We start from the raw sequence: 13,029 nt of genomic DNA on the forward strand, positions 1-13,029 counted from the left end.
TCCTCATCCACTAAACCTGCATGGCTGCATGCAAACAAAACACAAGCGAAGCTTACATGGCCAGGGTGTGTTCCAAAGTGCTGCATTTGTTCAAAGAGTTTGAGAGCATCATTGCAAAATCCATTTTGTGCATATCCTAAAACCAGGGCATTCCATGAGATGACATCTTTTTCAAGCATTTTGTCAAACTCTTCACGTACCCCGTGTATGTTTCCACATTTTGCATACACGTCTATCAAGGCATTGGTCACTACAACATCTGAAGAAAATCCGCTTTTGATTATGAATTGATGTATGCCCATACTCTGCTTTAAAGCTCCTATTTTTGTGCAGGCTGGTAGGATGCTGGCAAAGGTTGTGGAGTTTAGCTTTACATCTGCCAACAACATTTTCTTAAATGTTTCCAAAGCCTTTTCAAATACCTCATTTTGTGCATATCCCGCAACCATGGCGTTCCATGAGATGGCATCTCTTTGAGGCAGTCTGTTAAACACTTTGCATACATGTCTATCAAGGCATTTGCAGTTACGAGGCCTGACAGAAATCCACTTTTGATTATGCTTTGATAAAGGTTCATTCCCAGTTGTAAAGCTTCCATTTTTGGACAGGCTGGTAGGATGCTGGCAAAGGTTGTGAAGTCTGGCATTATATCGGCCAATAGCATTTGATTAAAGGTTTCCATAGCCTTTTCAAAAAACCCATTTTGTGCATATCCTCCAATCATTGAATTCCACGAGACCATGTCCCTTTGAAGTATTTTGTCAAATATTTCAGATGACTTGTGTATCCTTCCAAATTTTGCATACATGTCTATAAGGGCGTTGGCAACTGAGACATCTGACCACAATCCTCTTTCAATTATGTCTTGATGGAGGTTCATACCCTGTTCTAAAGCTCCCATTTTGGCACACGCTGGGAGGAGGCTGGAAAAGGTTGTCGAGTCTGGCTTTACACCTGCTAGCTGCATTTGCTTAAGAGTTTATAAGGCCTTTTGTAGAAGTCCAATTTGTGCATATCTTGCAATCATCACAGTCCATGAGACTACATTTCTTTGAGGCATTTTGTCAAACAGCTCACCCATTTTAAATACATGTCGACCAGCGCACTTCCATCTATAACATCTAAACGTATTCCACTTTTAATTACGTTTTGATGGACGACTGTACCCAGTTCCAAAGCTCCGATTTGATGGACGAATGTTGGCAAAGGTCGAGGAGTTTGGCTTTACACCAACCACTTGCATTTGCTTAAAAGCTTGTAAGGCCTTTTCAACAAATACATTTTGTGAATATCCTGCAATCATTGCAGACCATGAAACCACATTTCACTTCATTGCAAAATCTATCCAAAGCTGAATTTTAAACCCAGTTCCTCATCTTCTAAGTTAATTGCAAAATCTAAATTTTTTCCTTGAAATAAGCAGGAGTACCCTCGGTAATTAGGAGGTGGCGCATTAGAATCTAATATTTGAGCATCTTTCAGTCAGTTTGATACCAATACGTTGATGAATAGTGTAGGATTCTATTTTTTCAATCTTTAAAATGTAAGAATAAAAAGAAATAGAATAATCTGTGTCTATTCTATTATTTTGGATTCTATTGATGTACGGGAAAGTCAAATGACCAAGTTCTTATTCATAAATGATCATTTAGCTTCTAGAATGCATCAATACATTATTATCCCTTCTATATTATAAATACATTATAATAGATGCATGGTGCATTCTAAAGGCTAGATAGCCATTTCCTTCTATTGTTTTAGTCTTCTGGTGACTTTGTATTTATTTATATGTTTTATGCTTTTGGCTATAACTCTATATCAATTCTAGGGGTGTGATTTTATATGCATGCACTTTTTTTATATGTATAAATATTATTTTATAAATGATAATCTAGACACATATTCATCAAATATAAAATAGAGATAAATTTATGTAAGTTTTTAAACTTATATGATTAAGTACTTTTTGTTAATTAAATAAATATGTTTAATTAAGTATGTTTAATGTAGATTAATTTTAATTAGGGATGATAATTGTTATAAATATAAATAAAAGTAAAAAAGTAACTATAGAAATCAAATCAAATAAATGTATGGATATTTAAATGTAGATCTTTCGCTCGATTTTTCGCTGTTGTCGTTGAGTGGTGCTTGCTGCTGTCGGAAGGGTGGCATCGGTAAGTAAAGAGGCCAACGGCGGTGGACACCTGGATGTCCCCGCGCGTACGGCCTGCACAGGTGGTATTCCCTCTACCATTCCTCTCGTTAATGCTGCATTTAGTGCAGAGGCCTCTCTTAATGCTTCACAGACCCCAGTACCTCCCTCTTCGGTGAACACATCAACTAGGTTTAATGGAGATCCCAGCTCATCCGCTCACAAATCTCTCAAAGCTAAATCATTTTCGGAGGCGGTCACTAATTCTACAGGAAGTATTAATGAGCAGGCTAGGTTTTTTATTGCTGATAGCGATGAGGTCGCCCAGAACGGTAAGAACCCTCGGGTTCCCTCGGCTCCGTTTTCCTTAATTCCTAACTCTGAAATGCTTGCCGAAATTGTTAAGGAAAAAGGTAGGCTTAAAGATACTGCAATATTCTTTGCTGCTGTTGAAGTGGAAAAATGTCCTCCACGTAAATTTTTGGATGATTGGTTTCACAATTTTTGGAATGTTAAACTAGGATTTCAAATTTCTTTCTGCAGACAGATTCAAAAGGGATTGTTTGTTGTTTTTTTCGCTAATCATGAAGCCCAACAAGAGGTCTTAAAAAAGCAATACTGGTCGGTTGGTTCCACATCCTTCCATGCTTTAGCTTGGACCCCTGATGTCGTCCATGAGGAAGTCCTTGCCCTTTCGGCCCCTAGGTGGATCCTTGTTAAAAACATTTCGCCCTTTCTCTGGCGTTTCTTGCCCCAACTCTTGGAAAATCTGGGCAAAATTATCAGAATGGATGAAACTGTTAGATTAGTCCCACACATGGATGCCAAGGTCCTTATTTCACTTCTCCTTGGCAAAGAAATTCCCACTGAAATTAACATTAACGTGATTAATGATAATTATGTTTGCCCTATTGAAATACTGGGGGGTTTAAATGCCTGTTTTTTATGTAGGAAGGAGGGTCATTGAAGGAAAGATTGTCCCATCCTAGCAAAAACCTCTGCTAAATCTGCCAATAATATGAATGCTCAGCCTAACCCCCCTCTATCAGTTAACCCTACTGTTGCTTCCACTTCCGAAGGCCGCCATGTTAAGGAAACCCCTAATCTGTCTGGTTCCTCCCAGAATACTTCCGCTCTTAATTTGAATCTCTCGCCCCCTCCAGAGGCTAATTCGGGACCTGAGCTCGAAGATGGATTTACCCTGGTGAGAAACCGGAAAAAAAGAAAAGGGAATTCATCGGGGAACCCCAAAACCAAAAACCTAAATAATACCCCCAGTTCGCCTCCCACTTCGAACCTCCCTCCGATTGTTGACATGATTAACTTTCCTGGCCATTCTTTTGACTCTGTCAATCCCGTTGTGAATCAGTCAAAGCCTTCACCAACAATCTTTAAGGAAATTGAGGATGATTATGTTTTTGAGATTATCCCTGCTAGTGGGTCGTCTCAGATTGGTTTTAAGATGGACATGGAGCTGAATGATATTAATGAGGCTCCCAGGTTAGATGTCGTCCCCACCAAAAGGCGTGAGAGGCCACTAGGTTCCAAAAATAACCCTGCTTATAAGTCCCCTGAGACCAATCCCAATAGTCCTTGCATGACTATTGAAAATGCGTCTCAAACCCCATTTAATGTGCCCCAATGAATTGCCTGTCTTGGAATGTCAGGGGACTCGAGTCTCCTAATAGAAAGCAAATTGTTAAGCATGTGTTTAATTCTTTCAATTCTGTTGATATTTTTATGATGCAAGAGATCAAATCTACTGGTTTTATGTTTGATTCCAGTTTGAACTTCATTTGGAAAGATGCTCTTAAATTCCACTCTAATCACAGCAGGGGTAAAGGTGGAATTGCTATCCTTGTTAACCCAAAATGGGGGTCTATCATATCTGGTAATGGAATTTCCCCTTGTCAAAGGGTTGTCTGGTTTACTATGACTATTAATAATAAATTCGTTGGTTTTTGCTCTATTTATGCGCCTAATGACACTAAAGGTAGAATTACTCTATGGAATTGGTTATCTGCTCTCCCTAATATCCCCTGGTTTTTTGGTGGCGACTTCAACATGGTTGAGTCCCAAACTAATAAAATTGGTGGTAACCCCTTCAAGTGGAAGGACTATGAAAATCTGCATTGGTCTAACTTCATTAATACTAAGAATTTGTTTGATCCGCTTGCTAATAATAAAGATTCTCATCCTGGTATCTGGCATACTTGGTGTAATTTTCAGCAAGGTCAGTCAAGGATTTACTCCAGACTGGATCGCTTTTATGGCAATAAGGATTTCTTCTCCTTTATTCCTGATATCAATGGTAACATTGTCTTGGTCTCTGCCACCACTCTCTCAGATCACCACCCTATCTTCACCCGTGTTAGTATCAACCCTAAACCCACTCATCACAATCCTCCTTGTGTTAAATTCTTCCTCAACGCCAAGCTCCTGCAAGATGAAGATGTCCTCTGTGCCTTGCATATCATTAGAAACATAAATTGTTGGAATATGAAGGAGTATTCCATGGTTGACAAGTGGAAAGCTAATCTTTTGGCCTGGAAATCTTTGCTCCAAACCATTGGTCAAAAGCGTGCGAAAGATTATAGATTCTCTGAAAAGTTGCTACACGTTAATCTTCAAACTGCTGAGTGCAAAGTGCAGGCTAACCCCTCTAATTTGGTTCTCTTAAACCAGCTGGTTGCCATTAAAGATACCCTCAGTAAAAACCAACAGACTAAAGTTCAAGGAGCTAAAATTAGATCTAGGATTAACTGGCTCCAACACGGTGATTAGGGTTCCAAATTCTTTTTTAATTATCTTAAGCACAAACAAGGTAAAGAGTCAATTGATAAGCTGATTATTGACCAACAGGAGATCTCTGATCCTAATTGCATATCCTTGGCCTTTGCTGATTATTATAGTAAGCTTTTTTCTACTGAAGATTCCATGGAGGCTGCTGAGCTTAGACTCAAATGTAGGCCTTTTATTCCTGCCAAGCTGGATGCTGAGGATATTATGTCTTTATCGACTCCCTTATCTATTACTGAGATCGAAAGGGCTATTAAAGCCCTCAAGGATGATAAGGCCCCTGGGCTTGATGGGCTCTCTAGTGAGTTTTACAAGGCTAATATTAATTGGATCAGTAAGGATTTATTTGATTTGTATAATGAGGCCATTAACACTGGTTCTCTCAGCCCTGAGATCAACCGTGGTATTATTAAACTTCTCCCTAAAGATGGGGACAAGTCTCTTATCAAGAACTGGAGACCTATTACGCTCCTTAATGTGTCTTATAAAATTTTAGCTAAAGTTTTAGCCACTAGTCTGGTTCATATTCTCCCTAAATTTGTTAGCATTACTCAAACGGGTTTCATCAAAGGTAGGTACATTTTGGAAAACCTCATTACTGCTTGGGAAGCCATGGATTGGGCCAAATGTTCTCATCAGAATGTTGCTCTTCTCCTCCTTGATTTTGAGAAAGCTTATGATAGGGTTGAGTGGAATTTTATCATTATGATGTTGCAGTCTTTTGGCTTTCTGCCATATTTTTGTAATGTTGTTCAAACCTTGTTCAAAGATGCCTGTGCCCAGGTTGAGATTAACGGTTCTATTTCAGACCCTTTCCCTCTTAGTAGGTCTATCCAGTAGGGTTGTCCTTTGGCCCCTGCTCTCTTTGTCATTACGGCTGAAGCTTTGTTCTATATTATGAGAGATAATACCTTGTCTCCGGAAGTTAGGGGATTATTGCTTCCCAATGATGATGAGCTTATTAATAGTCATTTTGCTGATGACACTGCTGTCTTTCTTGAGCTCTCTGATAATAACTTCAAGAATCTTCAAGTTAAATTGGATTTATTTTGTTCTATCTCTGGTGCTAGGGTCTCCCAAGCTAAGTCCATCCGTTTAGGTTGGGATGATCAGCCTCCTAATTGGTTTCTTCAGCATAATTTTCAATGGGGAGGTCCCAAGAATATTGTTAAGTATCTTGGTATTCCTTACTTTGTTGTTCCTTCTATTAAGGACATGTGGGTTTGGGTTAGGACCAAGATTGATAATAAGCTTAATAAATGGTACAATAGATCCTTATCCCTTGCTGGCAGAATTCAAGTTTGTCAAAAAAATTTTATCCTCATACAACATTTACTACTCTTCTGCCTGGCTGTTTAGCAATTGCCAAATTCTTGAAATTCAAAAAGCCATAAGGCATTTCCTTTGGTCTGATGGCAAGGGAAAGAAAAAGTTTCATGCTGTGAATTGGGAGTGGTGTCACTCTGATAAGTCCTTGGGTGGTCTGGGGTTAAAAGATCTTAAGCTTCAAGGTATTGCTCTTGCCGCTAAATGGATCTTTCAGTCATTGGAAGGTGACTCTCCTTGGAAAGTGCTTGTTAGACATAACATTGAGAGAGGTTTTCCCAAGGAGGCTAAGTCCTGGAAGAACCTCCCTTTTTGTGACCTTATTTGTGGTAAATTTCTGGTTATGGTTCAAGGTTCTGCTGTCTTTAAGTCTATCTGGCGTGCCTGGGACCATGTCTGAAAGTTTCTCACCAATAAGGATTTTCATAGTGATCATCAACTTTATGCTGAAAGGTCCATTTGGTGGAACTTGAGTAGGAACAATAAACCCTTAGCCCTCTACCAGGGTTGCTCGGCCAAGTCTTGGGCTAGAGTTGGTATCACTCAATTTTTTGATATTTTCGAACATGATCTGCTTATTCCTTGGGATGAGGTGAAGAGTAACTTTAACTTACCTCAGTCTCAAAAGAAGACTTATAACTTAATTGTGGAAGCCTGTAAAGACCTCCCTTCGGCTTGCGATGTGGATTCTCATAGATTTCTTAAATGTAAATGGCTTGATGGTACTGTCTTAGACCAACTTAAAGCTAAAAACATTTATAAAATCATTAATCATAATGAGGATATTATTGCTCATTTGAATAGATTCTGGTAATATTCTTTTGATGTTAAAATGTGGAAAAAAATGCTGAATTATATTTGGAAAAGTCCTGCTGAGCCCAAGATCCAATGTTTTAAATGGCTCTTGTTAATTGATAGACTTCCTATTAAAAGAAATTATCATACTGATTTATGTAATATTTGCAGGCTGCCGGATACTGGTAGACATATCTTTTTTGATTGCCTATTTGCTAAAGAAATTTGGAATTTTTTTGGTATTTACTATCCCTTTAATGTGACTATTATTGAAATTGTTACGGGTCACATTAAAGGGCTTAGTAAGGATGCTAACTTCTTCTGGAATATGTTGTCTTCTAACATTCTTTGGCAGATTTGGAAGTGCAGGAATGAGGAAAAGTACCAAGGTAAGCCAAGGGGTCTTATTGAGTTTTTTCATAAACTCACTCATTTTAAAATCTTCCTCCAGGTTCAAGCTACCCTTTTCTTCTACGAGCTCAATTATGGATTCCAATGGAGAAGGACTCTGGACAACTTACGGGTGTTCGAGCATACTTGCCAGAAGCTGAGCCAGGCTATCAAAAAGAACCACAACACTAAACAGGAGCAGATTTTGATGTTGTCCTAGAATCAGGATCAGAAAACTACTATTTGGATGGAGGGCCCTCTTGGTTGGTCCGCTTGGGTGGACATCCACCTTGATCTTCTGCTCTAGCTCTTTTGTTCCCTATTTTTCACTTTCGATGTATCTGAGCTTTCCTCTTTGTAATAGTACTACTGCTACTTTGATGTGAGGCCTCCTTTCAGGCTCTCATTGGTTGTACTCTCTTTTTTGATCTCTCTATTTTTTATATATAAAAAAAAAATATTCATCGAGATGCCAAAGGTCCACTTGTCAAGATTCTTATTTGTTTGGTTTAAGTTGTTAACTTAAGAAATAAAATTTTGTGTTATGTGGGATCACACCTATGATTATGGAGATCATCTCCATGAAAGTGGACCTAATTTGATTCACAAGAATGATCTAACACAATTCTCAAAGTTTTGAACTTTCCTTTCATTTATCTTCTTTTTTTATTAAATGTTGTGTAAGGACATTTAGAAATACCTTTAGGGAAACTATTGAATTACAAGGTTCACATTCTTCTAGTTTATATTCATAGATGAAATAATTTTACAGCTTTAAGTGAAGATTCAAAGACAATAAGCAAGCATGTAATGGACCTAGATTGATGTGCTTTGATAATTCTACCATCATGTTTTCATAAATATTGTTGTAATGTGTGTGTGTGTATTTATACATACGTACATACCTACCTATATGTATATGTATGTATGTATATATATAGATACGTATACATATATATTCAAATATATAAATATATTAAAATATCTATATATACATACATACATATACATATATGTATATATATATATATATATTTATGTATATACACATATATACATACATAACAATATCTATATATACATATACATACATACACACATACGCATACGCATACGCATACACATAAACATACACATAAACATACACATACACATACACATATTCACGCATTTAGTTAATTACTTTATTGTATTTGTGTGCACCTAGGATAAGCTTACTTTTACTTGGGTAACTTATATCTCCCTTGGAAATAAATAGCCATCTATTAATGGATGTAGTATGTACTTTTCTAACTTGTGGAGATGTACCACACATGTGACTCCATCTCCTATCATCCTATGTTGGTTGTAAATTCATGTTTTGGTGTTGTTGTATCTTACATATACCTACATCTATCATAGATTATATATCTTGTTCATTGTAATGCATGCTATTTTTCAATGATATATATTTGGAATCTTCAATTATGCTTTTACTTTTGTGGTTTGTTTGTGTCATCAAAATCTCGGAGGCAAATGCCACATCAAAAAATCTTATATATATCAAAGCACTTAGTGATTCTCAATTTTCAGAAAAATTATATCAATAATAACTCATTTCCATATAACCCCAAGAGAAAAAATATACAAACAATTTTCAAAATATACAATGCATAATAAACATACCATCAAGACTCTCAAAAAAAAATTGTACACATTCAATGTATTATCTTATGAAGAAATATTACAATAGGTTTGTAGAGTCTTCATGGATGGCTTTTGAAACATTAAAATCCTTAATTGTCTTGTGAACATGAAATTGATAATCATGTAAATGTACATCCCAATCTATAATTAAAAATTACAAAATATTTGTAGAATAATTTAATAACACATCTCAATCTATGATTTTTCTCCTCACACATGCAAATGACAATTGATGTGTAATCAACAACTACTCATGTGCTTTATATTAATAACCAAGCTTACACAATATCTCCAAGTGGTGTTACAAAAAAATATGTGCCTAATACCACAAGATTGCAAATCTATGTCTCTTTCATTTGCTGGTTGGTTATATTTTTTTTCCAATGTATAATTCACATTAAATATCTATCCCAATGATACAAGAAACATGCAAAGTGGGCCCAATAATACCTAACCAATATGACACATGCATCTCAAAATTTTTTACGTGTGCCATAAATAAATATTAGTTCTATATTATAAGCATTATGCAAGGTTAACAATACAAATTTTTCCTACATTCTCTGAATTATTGTATAAATTAAATAAGGGGTAGATAATGTAAATTAAAACATCGATAGAAAAATCTCTATACTTAAAATCCACCATTAAGACATCTAAGTGCTTCATGCCCTCCATCGAGATACCTACCACAATAATCAATGTGACCACTATCTAAAATAAATAACTCTCAAATCCTCCATCATACAAATGAACAAAAGATAAGATCATATCCAAAAGAGATTCCACACTAAGTGTCATATAGAAGTATAAACATTCCTCAAATTGATATTCAAAATTAAACATCAGATCCAATGGTAGCAATAGGAATGAGTATTTTCCGAGAGATAATCATCATAGCTAGAATAGACTTGGACATGGCAATCCCCAATACCATAGTATAATGAGAACACCCAACAAAGGAACACATACACCACTTAGAAACCCTAATGCATGGGTAATATAAAATCTTAAAAATTGGTCAATGGAAAGATCCACTAGTAGCACTCACATTGAAGGTATATAAAATATCATCAATTTCATGTAATATGTGATGTCCCCTAGTAAGTTAAGGCTTGTTATATAACAGTAATTAATTTATTTCAATACACTTATAAATTAAAATAAATTAACTAGGAGACAACTCTATTCTTAGCTCTTTCCTTAACATAAATCAAATCTATGATATTCCATAGTTTTAAATAAATTTTTAATTATTTATGAATAAATTATCATTCCACCATACTAGACAACTAATTCTATCATATTAGATAATTAATTTATCATCCATAATTGTTAATTCAAAAAGTTCAATCTTTGTTACTACTCCAATTCTAAGGAACAAGGAGATGTCTATGTTGCCAAGCACTTAGATACTAAACTCAGTAGGCTCCCTCGAAGTTTATGGGACAATGATCCTTACCCTATATTGGGAATCATCCTATTGGTTAGATTTAGACTGCTCCTCTTGGAAGAAACTCAATCCCATCTTCTTGAGTACTAAAAATAATAGCAAGAATAAATGGTATATACATATTTTCTTTAATCTTTATTTAAGAGTTCTTTCTAATTTTATAATATAATATTACTATTTTTCTGATCAAAACATTATATATATAGATAAGTTCATTATAATATTCTCAAAAAGAAATATTAACAGTATAGCAATTATTATCAGCATACTATTGGCAGGCAGATATAAATCACTGGCATACACTGACTCAACCTTTCCTCCTTTTCAATGCATTTTTGCAAGGAAAGAACCCACTATTTAATATGGGGTGAGGGCCATGATTATTGGCAGAGACATGACTATACTTGGGGTAACGTCCTCCCAAAACAAATCGTTCTCTTCCTTGCCATTAATAAAGTATCCACAATGATTATCTATACTTATGTTCTTTTATTATTAATAACTTTTGTCTTTGTATGTTAATGAAATTGTTGACTTCATATTAATTTCTACTTTTAATAATCACAACCCTTGGTATTATTAACATCATTTATGCTCTTAATAAATTAATTAATGCTCCCTATGGTTGGCTAGTAAGGGTGTAGGAGTTGGCCCTCAATATTTAGTTCTCTTATTATTTATTTATTTTTTCTTTCTTGGTAAAAGGTAGGTAAGAAGTGGTTGATACGCAGAGACATGACATAATACCAATAAATGTCCATAATGACGTAAAAAACTTGCAAACCTAATTATTGCAACATAAATTTCAAGTCATTGGTATCCATAGTTATTCCAAGTTCATGGCACACTAAAAAATGGATGGGATTAAAGAGCATCCATTATTTTTACTAAAATTGCTTAAGTACAATAATAACAAATTACCATAAACATAGTGATCACAATGACTCCACACAAATCTTAGCTCCAATCTCATGTTAACACAACATAAGACCATTAAGAGAGAACCTACAAAATAAAACCATATAACATTTCCTTCTACAAATGCCTCTAATTTCTTAAACTATGAGAAGATATCCTTTAGAAAACCCCAAATATGATTTGCCTTATCAACTGTGAGGCCCACCTATAGATAAACATAAATGATTTATATTTGATGGTACTTCAAGTTGGGTTGCTTGATTTAGATTATTTAGGTAGTTAGTTTATGATTAAACTTTGACTATGTGAATTTTTAAAAGGCCTTGATCATGTTTATAGAATTGATATACAGTATTCTAACAACCTGCCAAGAAACCCTAGAGGAATAAGCTATAATTTCCAAAAAGAGTGAAATATTTTTTCCACAAACTATTAAATGAAAGTTTCAACAATTAAAATGACGACATTAAATCAATTTGCACAAGCAGAGGACAACTATTACTAACTCCTCCCCTAGGGTTTCTCAACATTGTTACTAATCTAACATATTACATTTGAGGAATTAATACTAACGAAATATAACATTGGTACATATAAGAGCATATTCTAAAATAAAAACTAAAGCAATCCATTAAAGAAAATAATGGAACCATACATTTGCATTGCATAATATAAATATTTTCTAAAGCTACTTTCATTGAAATCCAATAATGACAGTTTATTATAGCATACAAAGTAAGGAATAATGAACTTGAACATATTTAATCTCAAGATCAATGTTTCCATTTACTAACATACAAACCTATCATATAAACCTCATATCACTTGCATCATGATTATATCATACATCATGGTTACATTATTATTACATCATTAGCCATGTGGGCATGCCCATACATATTTACATATGCTAAACATAAGAACAACATAATAAATGCACAAAATATCCATCTGACTAACTGAGTTCACCAAATCCAAGAGTAGTAATCTGGCATAGGAATGAAGGCAATCCACACCTAGATAGGTCCCAAAACCTGTGATGGAAGAAGGCAACTACCACCCGACTATATGGAACTTGAAGGACCACGCCCCATGCTAGGAGATAGACATAAGGCCCTCAAGCTCATAAACAAGAATAATCAACACATGGCCTGAATACACTTCCACTAGGTAAAGTCACAATCAAGATAAACATAAATGAAACTCAAAACAAGAATTCTCCAGAGACTAAAAACACAGGGGCAAGACACTAGTGCTCATAAGGGGAGAGTGTCATCGCATTTCTTGATATGGATTATCCTGGTAGGTCTCCATCTAGGCTAAGAGCCCCATCTTGGGTTATCCTAGCAACCTCTCCTGACCCCTGAACCCCATTCAAGTCCCATGTGGAACCAACATACCTTTCAAGAGGAAAAGGTAGTTGATCATACAGGCCTTCCCACCTCATCTTGAGCCTAAATGAGCACTCAATTGATGAGTGGGATAGACTTAATCTTATTTAATTCGT

The 13,029-nt window shown here is 35.5% G+C and overlaps 1 protein-coding gene across 1 annotated transcript in view; it reads right to left on the reverse strand.

Annotated features, from left to right (window-relative positions):
• The window catches only part of LOC131873924 (pentatricopeptide repeat-containing protein At3g12770-like), a 24,562-nt gene extending 23,595 nt beyond the window's left edge, over positions 1-967 (reverse strand). The window contains exons 1-2 of the mRNA XM_059217101.1: positions 423-967; positions 57-345 (exon numbers count right to left, since the gene is read on the reverse strand). Coding sequence (XP_059073084.1) covers positions 57-345; positions 423-967 — 834 coding nt within the window. The remainder of the gene's footprint in view (positions 1-56; positions 346-422) is intronic.
• Between the last annotated feature and the right edge of the window lie 12,062 nt (positions 968-13,029).

The sequence above is a fragment of the Cryptomeria japonica genome, chromosome 3, assembly GCF_030272615.1.
Source record: "Cryptomeria japonica chromosome 3, Sugi_1.0, whole genome shotgun sequence".
NCBI classification, from domain to species: domain Eukaryota; kingdom Viridiplantae; phylum Streptophyta; class Pinopsida; order Cupressales; family Cupressaceae; genus Cryptomeria; species Cryptomeria japonica.